At 38.1% G+C, this 19,246-nt stretch overlaps 3 protein-coding genes across 4 annotated transcripts in view; all 3 read left to right on the top strand.

The window, feature by feature from the left end:
* The first annotated feature begins 48 nt into the window (after positions 1–48).
* Positions 49–7,925, top strand: hexa (hexosaminidase A (alpha polypeptide)). Of its 2 annotated transcripts, none has more exons than XM_035665826.1 (14): positions 49–383; positions 998–1,096; positions 1,189–1,254; positions 1,473–1,519; positions 1,667–1,777; positions 1,867–1,968; positions 2,214–2,346; positions 2,640–2,820; positions 3,882–3,968; positions 4,051–4,123; positions 4,740–4,914; positions 6,262–6,352; positions 6,463–6,570; positions 6,681–7,925. In XM_035665826.1, exons 1-14 carry the CDS (start codon positions 113–115, stop codon positions 6,742–6,744), a joined length of 1,608 nt encoding a protein of 535 aa, XP_035521719.1. In that variant the 5' UTR covers positions 49–112; the 3' UTR covers positions 6,745–7,925. The 2 variants fall into 2 exon arrangements, with proteins under 2 accessions (XP_035521719.1, XP_035521718.1); XM_035665825.1 differs by lacking the exon at positions 4,740–4,914 and adding an exon at positions 5,863–6,043 and having other exon boundaries at positions 51–383.
* A 5,084-nt stretch (positions 7,926–13,009) lies between these two features.
* On the top strand, positions 13,010–16,324 carry nr2e3 (nuclear receptor subfamily 2, group E, member 3). The gene is made up of 9 exons (XM_035664875.1): positions 13,010–13,013; positions 14,004–14,081; positions 14,367–14,517; positions 14,639–14,751; positions 14,834–15,121; positions 15,376–15,563; positions 15,655–15,895; positions 15,974–16,079; positions 16,192–16,324. Exons 1-9 carry the CDS (start codon positions 13,010–13,012, stop codon positions 16,322–16,324), a joined length of 1,302 nt encoding a protein of 433 aa, XP_035520768.1.
* Positions 16,325–17,465: 1,141 nt separating this feature from the next.
* Positions 17,466–19,246, top strand: part of stoml1 (stomatin (EPB72)-like 1) — a 3,560-nt gene continuing 1,779 nt past the window's right edge. The window contains exons 1-3 of the mRNA XM_035665673.1: positions 17,466–17,779; positions 18,494–18,600; positions 18,684–18,833. Coding sequence (XP_035521566.1) covers positions 17,629–17,779; positions 18,494–18,600; positions 18,684–18,833 — 408 coding nt within the window. The 5' untranslated portion in view covers positions 17,466–17,628. The remainder of the gene's footprint in view (positions 17,780–18,493; positions 18,601–18,683; positions 18,834–19,246) is intronic.

Genomic DNA, 19,246 nt, shown 5'->3' on the forward strand with positions numbered 1-19,246 from the left:
TGATTTAAAAAAAGAAACACCCACACCTTGTGGCCCCGGTCACATGACTGCATGCTCTTCAGCACCTGACAGGCAGAGTTTGACAGTGTAGTAGTCCACCGGGTAGAGTGATATGGAAGTCATGTTTATGGTTAGGTCTGGGCGATATACTCGCTTAAATGTGTATTTACTAATACTGAGTATCCTCCAGGTTGGCCTGCACACAGTGGAGGGAGTATGGCCATTACCGCAGGCTTTCACCTCCTCAACGGAGCGGTACCCGCTGAGCCCACAGGCTTTCTACTTTGGTTACGGAAGACAATCAGCCGCACAGCAGGGTTGTTCTGTTCTGGATGCTGCATTTAGGAGATATTTTTCTCTTATTTTTCCAGACTACACTGATGGTAGGTGATAAAGTGAGGTTGAATTAAGACTATGGTGAAACAGACAGTAAGATTTTTCACCTTGCTGAAGTTTAAAGGTCCAGTCTAATAAAACAAATAGTAAATATTCACAGATGTACTTACAGTGTTTCTATGCCACTTACATATTTTAATTTACTGTGGCAGCACTATATACCATAATTTCCATAGGACTATAATTTGCTGTGCTATGTGATATAAAATGTAATAATAGATGTGTAAAGCCTGGCTATAAGATGAGCTTGTGATTCACACGTGTAAGACTGCTTTATGAATGGACAAAAATAAAGTGCAAAGGGCTTTTGTTTTGAATGTTCTGTTTGTCATGTTGGCTTTTAAAATAGCTCAATGGGCTTTGTGGAGGCAGCAGTTCATCAGTCAGGCAGTGTAGGCCTACCTACTCTAAAACCCCACAATGACAATGAACCAATGGAGTGGCACAGCTTCATGTTTGTGTTTTCAAAATTACTGTACATTATAGAATAAAGGTAGTTTGATTGTGTCAAAATGAAAGTTCACAGACATTGTATGCACTTCTCTTAAAATATTTAACCCAGCAACTAGTGAGTAATTATTTCCCTTTTTATGACCAACAGGACGTCTGCATTTCAATCAGGATAAACCATTTACTGTTGAGGTCAGTATTGACCACGATGATTGTGAGGGTTACCCAAATGAGGACTCTTCGGAGAGATGTAAGTGTCAACACGTGTATATGAGGTCACCAACAGTCCCAGCAGGTAGGGGTTGATGCATTATCTAACTTGCTTCCTGTTTTGTTTTCTAGACAATCTGGGTGTCTCTGCAGGACAAGCATCTCTGAAGGCAGAAACCGTGTGGGGTGCTTTAAGAGGTGATTATAACCAATACATTTTTGAAGACATGTACAAGCAACGTGTGAACAAAAGTACAAAAATGAAACAAACTATTATAGGTTCAATCAAAACCTGTTCAGCAAGTTTTACTGCATTTCTCATGCTACCCAACCCAATTTACTAACTGACAGAAGAATCTCACCATTATTTGTCAAGATTAAAATGATTGCTGATTATATCCTCTGATTAAGCACAGGTCTGGAAACCTTCAGTCAGCTGGTCTATCAAAATGATTTTGGCTCTGTAAGTCAGAATTTATTTAAACACTCAAACCCACAAAGCCTCTGAAGTCATTACTTATACACAGTATCAGCTTATTATAGAGCTTTATTAATGCTCAGTATGGATCAATTGAATCTAATACCTTTTCTGATTCTCTTCTTCTTTTAGTATTTTATCAACAAGACTGAGATTGAAGACTTCCCCCGGTTTCAGTTCAGAGGGATTTTGTTGGACACGTCACGTCATTATTTACCCGTGCAGGCCATTTTAAAAACTCTGGTAATAATCAAATAAAATAAAATTAACTTCAGCCCTCGCTTTCGTTGATCACGCTTGTCAGTGTTATTAACATATGTCTTTCTTCTTAGGATGCAATGGCCTACAGTAAGTTCAATGTGTTTCACTGGCACATTGTTGATGACCCCTCCTTCCCTTATCAGAGCAGCAGCTTTCCAGATCTTTCCAGTAAGGTATGTCATGTGGATGAAGTAATAAAAAAAATAGCTATCCACCTCAAGTCATGTGCACCATGACTCTGCACATCTATTATAATTTAGCTTGTAACCATTTTTTATCTGCACTTCAGGAGATGAAACTCGTTATTTTATATTATCCTTTAAGTTTTTAACTAGGCCTACTGCAAGTGGATTCATGAGGTAGAAAAATACTGAAAAGTTGCATCCACCCTGAACAAAGGCTTCTGGCTCTGATTCAGGGGGCTTTCCATCCGATGACTCACATCTACACACAGTCCGATGTAAGAAGGGTGATCTCACATGCCAGGCTGTGGGGAATTAGAGTCCTTCCTGAGTTTGATTCACCCGGCCACACCAAATCTTGGGGAAAAGGTAAAATTCAAAAACAAAATGAGCTACATTTGCTTTTAAAAATAACTGTTTTATTTCTCAGCTTCTTGATCTTAAACATATAAAGTACTTGGCATTGTGCCCAGTTTAGTTTCACAAGAATCAGCTAAACCTGCAAATCAAGACTATAAATGGCAACAAAACATGTACTGAATTTTGAGCTTGACTCACATCTACTTAGAAGGCTACTTGAGTAAAAACACATGCCTGAACTCAAGAGGCAATGAAAATAACCAAATGCTGAACTAAATCTGAATCTGATATTTATTTTCCAGGGCAACCAGGCCTGTTGACTCCCTGCTACAAAGGGGGCACCCCTTCAGGTACTTTTGGTCCTGTTAATCCAGCTTTGCGCTCCACCTACCAGTTTATGGCGAGACTGTTTAAGGAAGTGTCATCAGTGTTTCCTGATTCTTACATCCACTTAGGAGGAGATGAGGTTGACTTTACCTGCTGGTAAGATAAAATGTGAGAGATCATTTAAATGCTGACTGTAATGATTTCAACTTGGGCCCGTTCTTCATACGTGGATAACTCAGCTATCAAGATTAGGAAATTGGAAAATTTGACACAAATATGGATTTTTTTGGTTCTGCAAAGCAGGTTTAAAATTAATCTGGAACTGTTGTCATAGCAACAAGTCCTTAAACCCAACCTGCAAAAGTGCAGGCTTATAGACAGTGGGATCATGACCAAGACGTCTTTTCATACTTAAACTAATTTTCAGATACAAATGGTTCGCTTTATTAGATATTTAATGGAAGAGTGTTCATATAATTATGGTTTTCTATGAGAACATGCAGGTTATTGAGAAATCGATATGATCTCTTGATGTAATTACCACAATTTAATTTTCATAATGAGGAGTAACTTAAGCTACTTATACATGATAGAATATACAACAAAAGTTCCCAGTACACATAACTGCAATTTCATGTTCAGCACTCAGCCGAGCATATGAATGCTGATCATGGTTTCAACTCTCTACTAATTTTGCCTTTTTATCAAAATAAGAGCACACTGTTACTCAACATAACTTCATCCAGGATTAACAAATCAATCCGCAAACTGCATTCAAAGAACCAAATTAGCTGGATGAGAATAAACTTATAAATACAAATATTTCAGCCTTATAACTGCATGTTAGCTGCAATGAGTTAAACCACTTTTGAAGAACAGGGCCCAGGATTTCCTGGTTTTGATCACTTTTGTTTGTTTACTTTGTTATTGGACTTGGCAGCGAATAAGGACACCTTTTATTTGTCTGCAAAGTCCGGTCCTGCTGTTAAGATCTTTTAGTGCCCGATACTGCAGTGTGATCTACATTGTCTGTATCTGTGTATTTGTTTTCATCCATTCAAAAATAAAAAATATATATTTTAAAGTAGTTGATGTAGGTGCATGTATTTGAATTTACTGTAAAATAAAGAGATAAATACATTTTGTTGAAGTTACCATAAGCTTCTGAAAAATGTGTTTAAACAGTTAGCATATAGATAAATGAATTGTTTCCACAGGAAATCCAACCCTGATGTCCGAGCATTCATGCAGAAGATGGGATTTGGATCAGACTTCACCAAACTGGAAGCATTCTACATGGAGAAGTAGGAACACACAGAAAGCTCAGGGGAAATACACCAACAAACACGTTAACATTACTAATATCATTAATGTCTCTGTTTCCAGCATTGTGAATATCACATCAGCTCTCAACAAGACCTCTATCGTGTGGCAAGATGTGTTTGACTACCATGAACGAGTAAGTAAACCCCAACAAATAACCTCTATGATATGAAACAAAACTGTATATTTTATAGATATTGTTTAAAATATGATTAAAAAATGTGTTTAGTCTACAACATAAGTTGAAATATCACACTGATATTGGTGCAGACGTAAAAAAAAAAAAGTATACTATGTCCAAGTATCTGCATTCACTGAAGGAGATCTAACACATGCAAGCATATATTTTCACCATCTTAAGTTAGACAGTCAGACAGTGTTTAGAAGGAAATAATAATAATAATAATACTCTCAGGGCACTCAAGGAACACCGTACAATACATAAAAATAAAAAACTAAATAAGAAATAGACAGGAAAAAGACAATGTAGAGAGTTAAGTGGGGTATGCACATTTAAACATAATTATTATAATTAAAATATTTAGAATAAGCACTTAATAATCCACATACATAGTCTAATATGTTTAACATATTTAATTTTTTTAAATATAACAACAACAACAACAACAATAACATTTGACCTCAGCAGGTTTAGTGGTTTGAATCAACAGACCAACAATGTTTAACAGTATGTTGGCTGATGAACACAACCATTTCATGTAAGTCTGATAGTCTACAGCATTGTTTTGCAGCGTAGCTCTCTGTCAGTGGTGGAGGTATGGAGAGAGGGCTGTTACCTGTGTGAAGTGCGCAGAGTGGCTAAAGCAGGGCTCAGGGTTATTCTGGCCTCTCCATGGTATCTGGACCTGCCAGGACCCACACACAACTGGGCCCGCTACTACACTGTGTGGCCCCTCGCCTTCAAGGGTCAGAAAATAACCTGTGTGCTGTGGCTTGTACTATTTGCTGTGGTTTTTGTCTTTCATAATAATTTACAGGTAAAATGTTGTTTCCTGTAAAATATAGGATATACATGGCCAAAACATTTAACTGTTAGGCCAACACACAATATTTTATTTGTAGCCAGACCACTAGGTGGCAGTGATGCTCTTGTCCGTGCATCAGTGTTACAGAGACATATTCTCTGTCCCAATTCCATATGGTATACTAATTGTATACAAAAAGTATTGTACACAAATCTTCGTAGCATAGACATCAAAGTACTTTTTAAATTTAATTAAATGTTACCGTGTGCACACACTACAAACAGTACTCCACCTAGAATTAGTATGTAGTATGGAACTGGGAGCTTCAGAGAGGTGTGCTTGCTGTGGTACATGCTCACAATGCTGTCTGTACAGGCTTGTGGCAGACATGCAGATTTCCCCTAAACAGCATAATAAAAATATTTCCATTGGCAGTTATTTTACAAATCTCCTTGCGTCAAATGATGAAAGCAAATGCCCAAGTCTATCAGTCATTTGCTTCTGAAGAAATGGGAGAAAATTTGTTGGCAAGCATAGATTTATACAATACAGTTCCCATTGTTCTCTCATACGTTAGTTTCATCAGGCACAGTGCACAGCATGCTCCAAGATGGTGATATTTTGGAGAAGGCATATTCTGATGAGCCTAGTTTTGACTATGTTATCGCAGTATAGGAATTTGAATTTCAGATGCTTTGCCCCATATAAGGGTTGGGAAGGTTGCCCTTGCTGATGACAGCTCATTAAGGATTTTTTCTGTGTCTATTTTGTGAAATATAAAATACTAAATGTCAACAGAACCATTGATACAACAATACAGCAGGCAGACAAGTTAGTAGCAATATAGTACAGAAGGGCAAGACAGCATGTTGTTTGTCACCCTGCGCAGATTCCTAAGGACACAGTGCTGCATATCTGGAAGGGCACCCCAGCTAAGTATCGGGAAGAGCTCGGCAGGATCACCAAAGCTGGCATGAGGGTCCTGCTGGCCGCCCCGTGGTACATCAACCACATTTCCTATGGCCAGGACTGGCGCAACTACTACACTGTGCAGCCACAGAACTTTTCTGGTGTGTGGATGGCCAAGTACTTGTACTGGTGATGGTACTTCTCTGGTGATGGGAGCTGCCAATGGGAATTACCCTTTATAGAGGCCCATTTAGGCCCATTTGCTGAGTTTTCACTTGAAGTGGTTTGATAAATTTGACATGAAGATTCTGATTTGTACTAAACTCATTACCAGCCTACCCTTAATTAAAAGAAATCATGTTATTCCATCCCTTCACAGGTACTGAGGAACAGAAGAAGCTGGTGATAGGGGGTGAGGTCTGCATGTGGGGAGAATATGTTGATGCCACCAATCTCTCTCCACGTCTTTGGTATGAAATTTAAAAGACCCTTAAAATCACCAAACAAATCAACTAAGTAAGTGCAGTAACAATTTCATAAAATCATTTAAAATAATTGCTGATTGCACCCAAAATCTCAGGCCAAGGGCAAGCGCTGCAGCAGAGAGACTGTGGAGTGATGAGAAGCAGACCTCCAATGTGGACAAGGCGTTTCCTCGTTTGCAGGACTTTCGCTGCAAGCTCCTGAGGTATTTTACCTTGGACCTTAAAAGAACTTAGTGCCAGCATACCTCAACAAGACACAGGGATCTTTCTCATAATGTCTTCTTTTCTGTTTCTGCTTCCCTTTCTCCTCAAGGCGTGGCATCCGAGCAGAGCCTCTGTATGTTGGACACTGCAAACATGAGTACCAAGGTGTTTGATGATGTTGGATGGATTAACATTGCAAGATTTTTTTCTGGAGAATATTTTAACTAACTAAGTTCATAGTTGCCTTCTTAGCTGATTTTGGATCTTGCGTGGGACATTTAAAGTGGAGCAAAATCTTTAAAAAATATTTTGTTTCTCCAGCCTGAAAGGTTATATAAAATTCACTTGCCACGAGATGTCGCAGTAGAGCACCAGCATCTCTATGCAAAACAATGGTCAGACTCCTTTGACAGAACCACAGATTTTGCCTTGCAGATAATCGTAAAACACACTGGACAGCCACCAAAACTGTCTTTCAACAGTCTTTCAGCGCTGGATTGAATGAAATAAAGCCTAAATTAGTTAGATGAAAAAACAAACGAGCTGCTATGGCTGCCATGTAATGTTGGCGCATCCTTGGGGACAAATTTGCCTGTCTAGTCGTAATAGATTTAATGCCGTCTCCTTTTTATCTCTGCGTATACAACACACCATAGAAACAGTTTTGTACTCAAATACATTAAATATTAAGTGGTTTCAGGGGACTTTTACTCATATTACTTTAGATGTTGCCATACCTGTGTCTGCACCTCAGATTGTTTTTCCAAGTGTCTGACACCAACATGGAAAGGATCCTTGAAGAGAAAGATCTTTTGTTTAACCATAAGCAGCCGTAATATCCCTATCACTCACGACCAGACTCCATAGACAAATACAGTAATTTTACCTTGCATAATATCACCTTAACATCATAATTATATTCAAAGTGGATAGAAACACTTAAAGTCTTTCCACTGTTCCAACAATCACCAGCTGTGTTTTGTAGATGAGAAATGTAGATGAGAAAAACAGCCGTTTCAACTCTCCTCAGTTGTACACAGAGGGACTCAACACGCAGTACCATGCACGCACAGCTAGACCGGATTTGTAAACAAAGCACAGATGGGCTGGGATAGGAACACAGGCAAAGTGAGTGTGAGTGTGTGTTCTCTGCTCAGGATACCATGACTCCACTATGTACATTATACTTTCTCAGGGAGTTATCTCATTACCTATATGCTGCACTATAATGCCATGTTGATGCAAGTTAAATGCAAAATATAGATGTAGATTTTCAATTTAAATCTTAACTCTATATATATACCAGTAGCTAGTAGTCTTGCCTTGAAATGTAATAAAATAATGTTGTTGTGCACACACTGTCTCTGTTTTTTTCCCTTCCTTCTTTCCTAAACATCTGTTACTCTAACTAATGTAATACTTAGAATTAATTAACATTACATGTTGTCCCTACACATGGTGATTTGACAGGTTGTCACATAATCACATCATAATCACAAAGCTAACAAAAATAATAAAAAAAAAACATTGACATCCTTTTTCACACATATTGGCAGTTTAGATTTTCTAGGGTGTCCAACTTTTACTTCTGTATGGAGGAAACCCAGAACATATAAAGCAAGTAAAAACTCCTTTAAGGTCCCTAAACCATAAAATTGGAAACTACAACTATGCTAAGTAGAAATGCAATTGTAAGAGAATGACCCCAGAAAACCTAGCTATGCAGAAGCTTTTGATTAGGTTAGTCTATTAGTTACAACACAAAAACACAGCAAGTGGTCTCTGAGCAGAGGGAGAGTAAGGGAGAAAAGAAATTGTTCAATTTAAAGCTCATATAGAAGAAATACAGGACAGAAACTGAATTTAAAATTTTGATTAGAGAATGACATATAAGCCATCAAGTTAAGTTAATATCTACAAAGGAAACCATTTGTTGCTCCAATAATGGTGACAGAGTTGAAGAGAGAGAGAAGTGTGCTGAGAGAAACAGAAAGAGAAATATGCTACTGTGTGTTGGGTGCGTGAGGGAGAAAATAGGCTTCTTGTTTACTTTCCACAAATAATAGAAATGTTCGCATGTGTCTTCGCAAGGGTATCAGAAGGGAAAAAGAAGCATTTCCTGTGGTTTCTCGGGTATGTGGTGGAATGTGTTTTGCAACATAATGATAACAACACACACACACACACACAGAATTTCACATTATTACATAATATACATTTTTCCTGTGATTTCAAGTATCACATTCTTGTCTGTGGTTTCATAGAGTTGTTAGTTGTTAGATTGCTCCAAACAAAACAAGGTCTAATTTAATGATGGATATCAATCAAATAAACTTTTGTATAGTACCTTTCATACAGGTTAGATGGCTGACAGGCCAATAATAAGAAATAATAAGAGTGCACCATGATAGAGAGAAATAAAAAAATAAATAAAAGCTGAAGTAAATGCAGTAGGCCTGAACAGTTAGATATGACCTAGAAAATCGTATTACTGTTACTGTACTGTAATCAAGCCTATAAATGTTCCAGTCTCATGTACACATCATCTCTGACTCATCAGCTGTGAGTTGACTCAGCTCTCATCAGCTACATTGCTTGTGACTGACCACACTTTTACAACACAGTCAAAGGGTTTTTGTCTCCCTCTAGAGGTCAACCCGGGATTGACAATGTTAAATCGGCTGTAACTTTGCAACAGTGACTGAAATTTTCAGTAAGACCTGTGCAGTTACAGGTGAGACAGCACTCATTGTGTGTCTCCTGACAAATAGAGAAAACGGAAATATCAGTCATAATTCCTAAAATAGTTATACTGCTACTAATATACTACTGTTATAAGTTCAATAAAAATATAAATGTAAGGTCGATAAAAAACATTTTATATTCAGTATTCCTATTTTCAATGCAATTGTTAACAAATGTAAACTGTCAAGGCAGTAAACTGTAAATGAAACTCATCACAAAGACGCAGTTCAATGCAACTCCAATGTTGTCTTTGTGTTATTGGTGAGGACAAAAAAAAAAACGTTTCCATGAATTTAGTGATGGATCATTTGAAATGAAGTGTTTTTCTGTAATTTGTAAATTTGTAAAGGCTTTTCTTTCCAGGCTGAATAATATATTTCAAATAGAGGAAAAAGAACTTGAGAATCACTGGAAAAGAGCATGTTGGGCTCTCTTTTTAATATTTATTCAGGATGTCATTAGACAACAAAAGAACAAGCGATTTTATAATGGTGTGACGAAATTATCAGTTAGCTGTAAGAAAAGCAAACAATTTCAGGTTTGAAACCATTTAATCATGTCAGTGTTTATTTATATTTAAGTTTCTGCTAGATTATTTTTAATTTTATCTATGCCAAATAGTGTGGGCTTTTATTTACAGGACATAACCAAACAAGATTCTCAGTTCCTTCATCAGTGATTAAATGGACTTTACAGACTCACTGATGTTAGTTTACCTGGTGAATTGAGTGGACATGACTTTGATATGGACTGAGACAACTGATTTTCTCATCGAGTGGATTACAGTAGTGGCAGCAGATGGCAAGGCGGGGCAATCCCTGGGAGCCATAGTGCTGACACCTCAATCCTTCTACCTCATCTGACTTGGGGGGGGACCAGAAAAGACGCTGAACTGAACCTAACAAAGCTTAACCATGCAAGCTTGGTTAACCATTCTCTGCAGCTATTGGAATCAGGTGGACATGCTGAGTGCAGTGTAACAGAAGCTTATGCTTTTGTAACAGAGCAGGCATAAGATTATCCTGCTGGGAAATATTACTGATCTTATTCATCTGAAATTGTTAACAAAAAGTGTTTTTTTTTAAAGTTTATTTTGATGATACTTTTGTCCAGTTTTGTCTTTTTTTCATTATAAAAGTTGTTTAACTATATACAGAGTATTATCATAGTCCTAAAGGAAATTGCATTAGGGTTTATGAATTCAAAGCACACGAAAATTAAAAATAAGAAATACATAATCAATTATGACATATTGTATGCTTTACCAACTTGAGGCACCTGCTCCCTGCACATAAAGAGGACACCGACAACTTTAAAAGTTAATCTCAGTCTTTGACAATAGCTGGCATTCAAGATTATATCAAAAAGCTGCTTAGACTGATTCAAAGATTTGTGAATAAAGGGCATCCTCTGAAGGACACTAAAAGTATGCCTGGCACATTTATGCCTGCGGCAGTGCATGTACCTCCAGTGTATTTGAAAATATGTAGAAAGGTAACAGCACTCTCACACTTAACTAAAGCTCATCTGTCTGATCTGCCAAGCAAATGAGAGAGGGCTTTATTGGTGACGTGCGTCAAATCATCTGCAGGGCTCTGTCATCATAAATGTTTCCACTAAATACTTAATCATCCATTTGGCTCATGGTAGCAGGCTGCTAAAGGTTGGCTGCATCTGCGTAACAATCAGAGGGCTGAGGAGTGAAGAAACATGACAGTTATCCCTGCCAGGCAAAACCTCAAAGCAGCGCTTTGCTGATGGCAGCAGCATCTTCTCGGTACCGACAACTGGAGAGTCAGACACCCCCAAAAAAACCCACATATGCTCTGTTTATTGTGTGTTCACAAACATGAACTGTCAGCAAACATGCAAACATGCAATCATTCCTCAAAGATGACCTTTTATATGCACCTGTTATATGCACATGTAAATTCCATGTCTAGTGTGAAGAATAAGATAATCAGCTCACCCCTGACATGTGAGTAACACCTGCGTTATGTAATCTGATACGGCACTGCAGATTACCATACCCAGTACTGCTTAGGTCAGTATAAATGTGTTTATGTGTGAGTAGGTTTAAATGGTGTTTTGAGTATAAATGTGTACTGTACCACACCTGTAGTGCAGTGGAAATGCAATTGTGTGTCCATAAACTTACCAAACTTTATTGACTATGTCAAATTTTCTTCACTGGCTGTCTGACCAAATGCAAATTCTTATTTTTTATGTCTGCCCAGTCTGGATACAAAGTACTGCAGGCCAAGCTACCAGGCCTCAAGGCATTTATATTGTGTATATTTGTACAAACCTTTGGCAGGTTCATTTGCCTTGGGCATGTATGCTCGTCACATTAGTCAAATTGTTGTTGTTTGTACACGAGCCGAAGCAATACAAGTTTTAATAGTACACAGTGATACAGTGATTTACATACATCTAACGTAAAGCTATTTAAAGTGCCTTACATTAAGCAAAGAAGTGCATTACAACATTAAACAAAATACAGCACACTAAGGAGAATAAAATCAATTCAAGCAGAGTAAAACAAAATTAGGCACAAACAATTGGCCCAAAGTTAATAAAGAAAATACAAATGCAGTAGAGGGATTTAATAAAAGAAAACAGGAAACAGAAAATAAAGTGATTTAAGATCATTAGGAAGTTGGTTTCTATTTATATGCATCACAGTGGGCTAAATGCATCTCCACTGCGTTCTGACTTGAGGTAATACTAAGTAACCTCAAGCATATCAGAAATGTATTTATGAACAGCACTAGTATAAGACAGTATATAGATTTAAGCATCTGCAGCCAGTTTTCCCTATGTGATAGCTGTATTAGTGACGTGCATAATCCAAAACTAATTCGCTGCGTACTCTTATTATGTACACCATTCCAACTATTGGAGCTTTCCAAATCTAAACTTTTTTGTCCTTTATTTCAGGATTATACAATTGATTCAGACAGCAGGTTTGTGTGTGTGTGTGTGTGTGTGTTCACAACCCTCATAGACAGCCCCCAGTTTGTAATCCTTTTATACACCAGTTTAGGCCAACAGAAAGAGCTCTGTTTTCAATACGACGTTGTTTTCCTAAAATCAAGAGTGACTTAATCAGGATTACATACAGAAATCAAACTGTGGACATGGCACATCAGTACTTTTTGTGTTTTTGCTACTTTCTGATCTGATTACAGAGCTGAATTAGATGTTATTAGCTATATGCAATGACAGCCATCAGCTTAACGTGATTCCAGGAGTTGTGAACACGCAATAACAGTAAGTTGCACTTACTGTTACTAATTAGTCAGACGGAGGCTCCAGAGAGCAGTCACCATATGGCAGAAGAATGGAATTAAGGGTCAACTTGTTGCTGCTCTTTCAATCTCTGCACTAATTGTTTTTCTTCTCATCACCCCCTTTCGTGATCCCCCTCCAAGAAGGAGACCACATTTCATGGAAGGTTAAGCTACTTTGCTGATTTGGGGTGGCTATATTCTCCTGAGGCCATTAATGTCATTGACTGGGCCAATATGGCACAGAGGGAATGTCTTAACTACCTTGTTAACCCCCATGCCCTGCTCACAGGAAGGTGAACATATGTGTACAAGGGGTACAAATAATCCATATTGCAATGTTTTGTGGGTCTCTTGTTGATTAGTTCTAGTCAAATAGTTAACTTGCTTACTTGTAGTCAACATGGGTAGTAGTTGACTACCTATGGATGATCTTAGTAAGCATCAGGTTGGGCACCACTGGAGTAATATTTCTTCTAGACTGGTGTTAAACAGGTGCAACATGTAATTATTATTATTTATTACAGCTTGAATTAGATGTGAATTTGAACCGTACAACAAATCAAAATTACATAAAATCTTCCAGCAACAACAAAATGGCAAAATAAGAGTTGGGAAAATGCTATATGATCATACACTGGCCCCTTGATTGGCATGAGTGAGGCTATTCTCCATAAAATACATGGTAATAAGAACATATTTGATAATCTGGGAAAGGTACAAAGCAACAACTGAACAATGAATAATCTAAACAACAATGTTGATCACAGTTACAATCTGCAGACAACGGCGATCTTTACCATGCAGCAGCCAACTTTATTCAGTAATTATATAGCAGTGTGGGTGAGAAGTAAAATATATTATTTAAATTTGTGTTCACTTTTGTTAAATACAGTAAGTGGTGTGACTGATTGATTTACCCTTATAGACAGTAAAGATTAAGAGGATGACAAATCAGCATTTGCTTACACAGCGCTTGTTGCTAATCTCCTTGTCTTCCTTCAGAAAGCCCCCAGACGACTGAGGCTTGCACTCATTCTGGCAGAGAGAAAGAAAGAAGAAGACAAGTAGTGACTCGATTGAACCCCCATTTCATCAGAAACGAGAAGAGAAAGGACAACAGCACTGGATCAATATCATTGACAATTCCTAGAGTAACGCTCTGATGATATCTGAAGAACTTACGCTATAAACTTTAGTGGAAAAAACAACAAACCCTAGATCTATTGTGTTTTGGAGGCATTGCCATTTGTCAACACTTCACAAGAAAAAAATTTGTTGATCCAGCCAGGCAACTACACAAGGAAAAACTTCATAAAGAGGAGGAAATACTTCTGGGAATAATCTTATATTTGTTTAAAAACAATTTATGAAGTGAAGTGTAGTTCAAACATTAGAACAGCAGGACTATATGACCAAAATTAACATGTTTTCTTCTGACAACTCTAATGACTTCACAGACGGAACTGAAGCAGGTAAGTCATTCATTATTGTAATATGCAACTGCTGAAATATTACAGATCTAAAAAAAATAAAGTTAAACAATGAATAAAAAAAAACAAGAACCTTATTTCTGTGCAGCACATTATCTTTGTCAGAATTATGATGTGCACATTTCTGTGTTTCTACACAGAGAAATATGCACATCTTAATTCTGCCAATTGGAGGGAAAGGGGACCAAAGAAATAAATGATTTAATGAAAAAACACAATTATGTGACATAATATTAAATATTCATTTCTGCTATCTGTTCTCTACAGAACAAAGTTCAGTCCCAGGTAAAGCACTTGGCCATGGCCTGCTTTGTAAAGTGTGTTCTGATTCAAGCAGTGGTAAACACTACGGCATCTATGCCTGTAACGGCTGCAGTGGGTTCTTCAAGCGCAGTGTAAGACGAAGACTCATCTACAGGTGAGCAAATTTTTATCCTAAAGTCAGAAACAGTAATTAAGAAATACAATTGTATTTTATATTAGTATTTTAGTACTCAGTATCTTTATTCAGATTTTTTTTTGTCAATACCACAAAAAAGGTGTCAGGCTGGAACTGGCAGATGCCCTGTTGACAAGGCTCATAGGAACCAGTGTCAAGCTTGTCGACTAAAGAAGTGTCTCCAAGCTGGCATGAACAAAGATGGTGAGAAAACTGAATCAGGTTGATTGTGTAGAGTATATTATCTGTGCATATATAATTGATTACCTGAAGCATTGACTGGTTCAGATAATATATTATTTATCTGTCCCTTTGGCAGCTGTGCAGAATGAGCGACAGCCTCGGAGCACAGCCCATGTCAGTCTAGACTCTATATGTGTGGAGACTAAGAAGGAGCTCCTAGCCACCACACGTGAGCTCACCTCCTCTGCTACCTACTCGTCAGTCATCTGCAGACCTCTGGTCACTTCCTCTGTCACCACCTCTGCCACCACACAGCCCTGCAGCAACCCCAATAACAACCACCGCTTTATGGTCAGCCTGCTGACTGCAGAGACCTGTGCAAAACTGGAGCCTGAGGAAGGTGAGATCATATGATAGGAGTTAAATAAGGGTGGACACAACAAGTACCTACTCAGATGGGGCAAAATTATTCAGGAAATACATTTCATGATTTAGTTTTATTACTTAGATCTGTAATAATTAGGGTTACCCTTTAACAATGATATAATAAGCCATATACATTTAAAATGGTCTTGCCTGAATTGTAATGATGCATTTAAAGAAAAACAAACAACATTGTACTCCTAGTAGCCTAACTATTTCTCTAATGTACAGTGGAGGAGAATATTGACGTGACAACCAATGATTCAGAGAGAGACCGGACTCCCTCTGACTGTCGCATGTCCCCATACACCACCAGCTGTTCAGAGAGTATATATGAGACATCGGCACGACTCCTCTTCATGTCTGTCAAGTGGGCAAAAAATTTGCCTGTTTTTGCTCACTTGCCATTTCGAGACCAGGTGAGACTGACTGACTTATGTTTTACTGAACCGATTTAAACAAACACAAATAGTGTGTGACTGATAACATGTATTTCTGTGACTTCCTCAGGTGATTCTCCTTGAAGAAGCTTGGAGCGAGATGTTCCTCTTGTGTGCCATCCAGTGGTCCCTGCCCATGGACAGCTGTCCTCTTCTGTCTCTGCCAGATCTTTCTCCCACACAGCAGGCTAAGATCAGCCTCCCCACAGCTGACCTGCGCATCCTGGAGGAGGTCTTTAATCGTTTCAAGGCCCTGTCTGTTGACCCTACTGAGTTTGCCTGCCTGAAAGCCATTGTGCTGTTCAAGCCAGGTGAGGAGTTATTACTTCTGCAATATGTCTTTGTTATTGAATGGACATTGTAACTAATGTCGGCTGTTTAACTCGCAGAGACACGCAGCCTCAAAGACCCAGAGCAGGTGGAGAATCTGCAGGATCAGTCACAGGTGTTGCTAGGTCAGCACATCCATTCAGTACACCCCAGCCAAAGTGCCAGGTAAGCCTGAGGCAACTCTCTGATGTACTACAGAGATCTGCAAGCATCTGGAGTATTATTCATAAAATCCTCAATAAAAACTACTCACTCCCCTTTTTTCTTGTCCATCAAGGTTTGGGAGACTGTTACTTCTGCTGCCATCCCTCCACTTCGTGAGCTCTCACAAGATAGAGCAGCTGTTCTTTCACAGGACCATTGGCAGCACACCAATGGAAAAGCTGCTGTGTGACATGTTCAAAAACTAAACAAGCATCTAGGGAAGCCGAATGAAACCCGCTAACAAAACACAATAAACCAGCCCTCAAGCAACATGTTTTATGAATATATATTTCACAGTTAGGGCCTTCAAATTAAATAAGCATACAGTGATTCAGTAATTGCTGCACCATTTTCTTTTAAATATTTTTTAATAAAGAACCACAGACAGAATTACTTTGTGGTGGTACTTAGTTGTCAAGAAAAAAGCATTTTTGTTACTGAAAATGAGGATATGTGTTTTGAATGTAAGTATTTGTCCTAAATAAATGTGAAAAATTTGTATTTGACAAATATGTTGAACTTGGGTTGTTTATTCCTTTCTTTCCTTTTCCTTCCCCAACCTGAGCTTGTAGATGAAGCTCTCACATCCTCCTAACTCACCTGCTGTTAAATCAATGAGAAAAACTCTTCCTCCTCCACCTTCCCTAGCCTCTCTTGCATCTTGTTTCTTGCTTCATGCTTTTTCTTCTTGAAAAAGCTTTTTCTTATATCCACAGTTATCTACAGTTATTCACAGTTTGCTCACACAAAATTGCACCGCTGTGCCAGGTTGAATGACACACAGAAGACCAGTTATTTGATCAGTTATCATATCATATTATTTTTTCATATATACTCAGAGTTACAGATGAATAGAGTTAAGAGCTCTATTTTTTATTATTTTTATTTTAGTAACATATATATTATATATCAAATATATATGAATACAATATTTATTTATTTATTAGCTCAAGGGCTACTGAGTAAACATCCGGGGGCCCCTGCCATAAACAGCACGACTATGTATATTTAAGTTGCACATGAACAGTTTAGTTTTTAGTCAAAGTTGCTCAGATATTTGCACACCATTTTTACTTGCATATTGCATATAGTGTATATACTTTTCATTTATAGTCTTATATTTTCTATTATATTTTGTAATATTCTTATTTTGTGAGATCTTATTGTACTTCCACTTCTGTACTCTTGCACTACATTCCTCCTTATCTTATCTTAAAGATAAAGGTTTATCATGAACTTCGGGCTGTGTCCCGTAACGGAAACTGCAGCTGGGCTATAGCGGCGTTAGGTGGCGGTAATGAGCACATGTACTGATGATCACGAGTCGACAGTAAACATCAAGAAGAAGAGCTGGAACAAAACACGGAAGGACGATACTCTCGTTAGATAGCATGATTAGCTAAAGCATCCTGCGTTTTATCAACCATAACTACTTTATTTATGCTATGTCAGCCAGCAGGGGACTGGTAGTTGATATGAACTTGCTTTAAATAAGAAATAACAGTTGACAATGTTTAGCAGGTCGTACCAGCTGCTCCCTCAGAGGGACTGTCCGAGGACTCCTGGACTGTTTGTGGACACTGATGGCTTCACACAGCCCGGCTACCATAAAGGACTTTCATTTGACAACATGCCCAATGTTTCTAAATGCGACTTTACTGGTAGGTAGCTGAAATAACTACACTCATATTAAACTATGGCACCTGGCTTACGTTCGTTGGACGTGGAGAGTTGAGGGGTTTTATTTAATAACTCACTAAAATAAGAAAATAATCTGATGAAATGTATTCTCCTTTAAACTGTCCCCTGTCTAAATATGAGTGGTTTACCATTTATTATAATAAGTGTTATTACTGGCTCCAACGTCACCTTTAACTATTTTCTTTATTTTGTCTTGCAGTCAGGTGAAACACAGTAAACACTAACAGACATAAAACATGACAAAATACATAAAACTTATAGAAATCTCAGCAACTTATGCCAAAAGCCACCATGCATCATGGCATTGCATGTAATGCAAGGACTTAAATCAGAGTCAGAATGAGACAAATCAGCATAGTCAAAATAGCAGAGGACGATGTATACTGAAATTTCATCCTTTGGATGAATCAAACTCGATGCCTACACTTCCCATAATGCAATTGAGTAGCATGTTTTTTGAGACCCTTCCTGCTTGGTAAAACTCACTTAATCTCACTTAATGACTTAACTGACATCATTCAAGTGATGTCACTTTCTCAGACGTAAGACAGCACCCATTAAAGCCACAGGCCCCATCATGCAACTGTTTTTACAGGCGGAGTAAGTCTCCCAATGACTGCTTCACTAAACATACTCTTAAAGATGACTTTGTTTGTTTGTTTCTTTGCTTTAAGATACCTCCCAGGGATGGCTGTCATGGATTTGCAACCTGATTGTTATCTTCCTCGTCTACATTTGTACCTTTGTAACATTTCCTATAACAGGATGGTTTGTACTGAAAGTAAGCTGAAATTATTACTCCCACAACATGTTTACTCTCTTGTTGAGAATAAAACAAACAACTGAAACTCATTTTGTTTATAGACTGTGCCTAATTACCAGAGGATAGTAGTATTTCGTCTGGGTCGAGTGTGTCCTCCAAAGGGTCCTGGTATTGTCCTTGTGCTGCCCCTCATTGACCAGTGGCAGAGAGTAGACCTGCGCACCCGAGCTTTCAACATCCCTCCTTGCCAGGTAATCCACTAAACTCCATCCATCATTAGTTAGCTGCTGTTGTAGACAACTTGTTCAATTCCTGAAACACTAAATAAATACAGAGAACAACTGTGGTCAGGAGTAGTTCACCTCACATTGTCCCACAGGTTTATTATTATTTACCATTTTTGCACAGAAGGAGGACTGTAGAGTTTACGCCCCGTTACTTTAGTTAAAAAAAGCGCATTAGGAACAGATTTGCTGATAACCTGTGTGAACCATGTCGATGGTATAAACAGGATTTTCCTATATGTTCATATAGGCACCGGACTATTGTTTTATAAGAGACTTTTACTACTTATACCTTAACTTGAAGTTGAGTTCCAGAACTAGGAACAGCTTTACTGAAAAAAAGTAATTGATTAAGATGCTTAAAAGGTTTGCAATAATAA

The sequence above is a fragment of the Morone saxatilis genome, unplaced genomic scaffold (genome assembly GCF_004916995.1).
Source record: "Morone saxatilis isolate NCDOM2014 unplaced genomic scaffold, NCSU_SB_2.0 Contig2, whole genome shotgun sequence".
Taxonomy (NCBI): Eukaryota; Metazoa; Chordata; class Actinopteri; family Moronidae; genus Morone; species Morone saxatilis.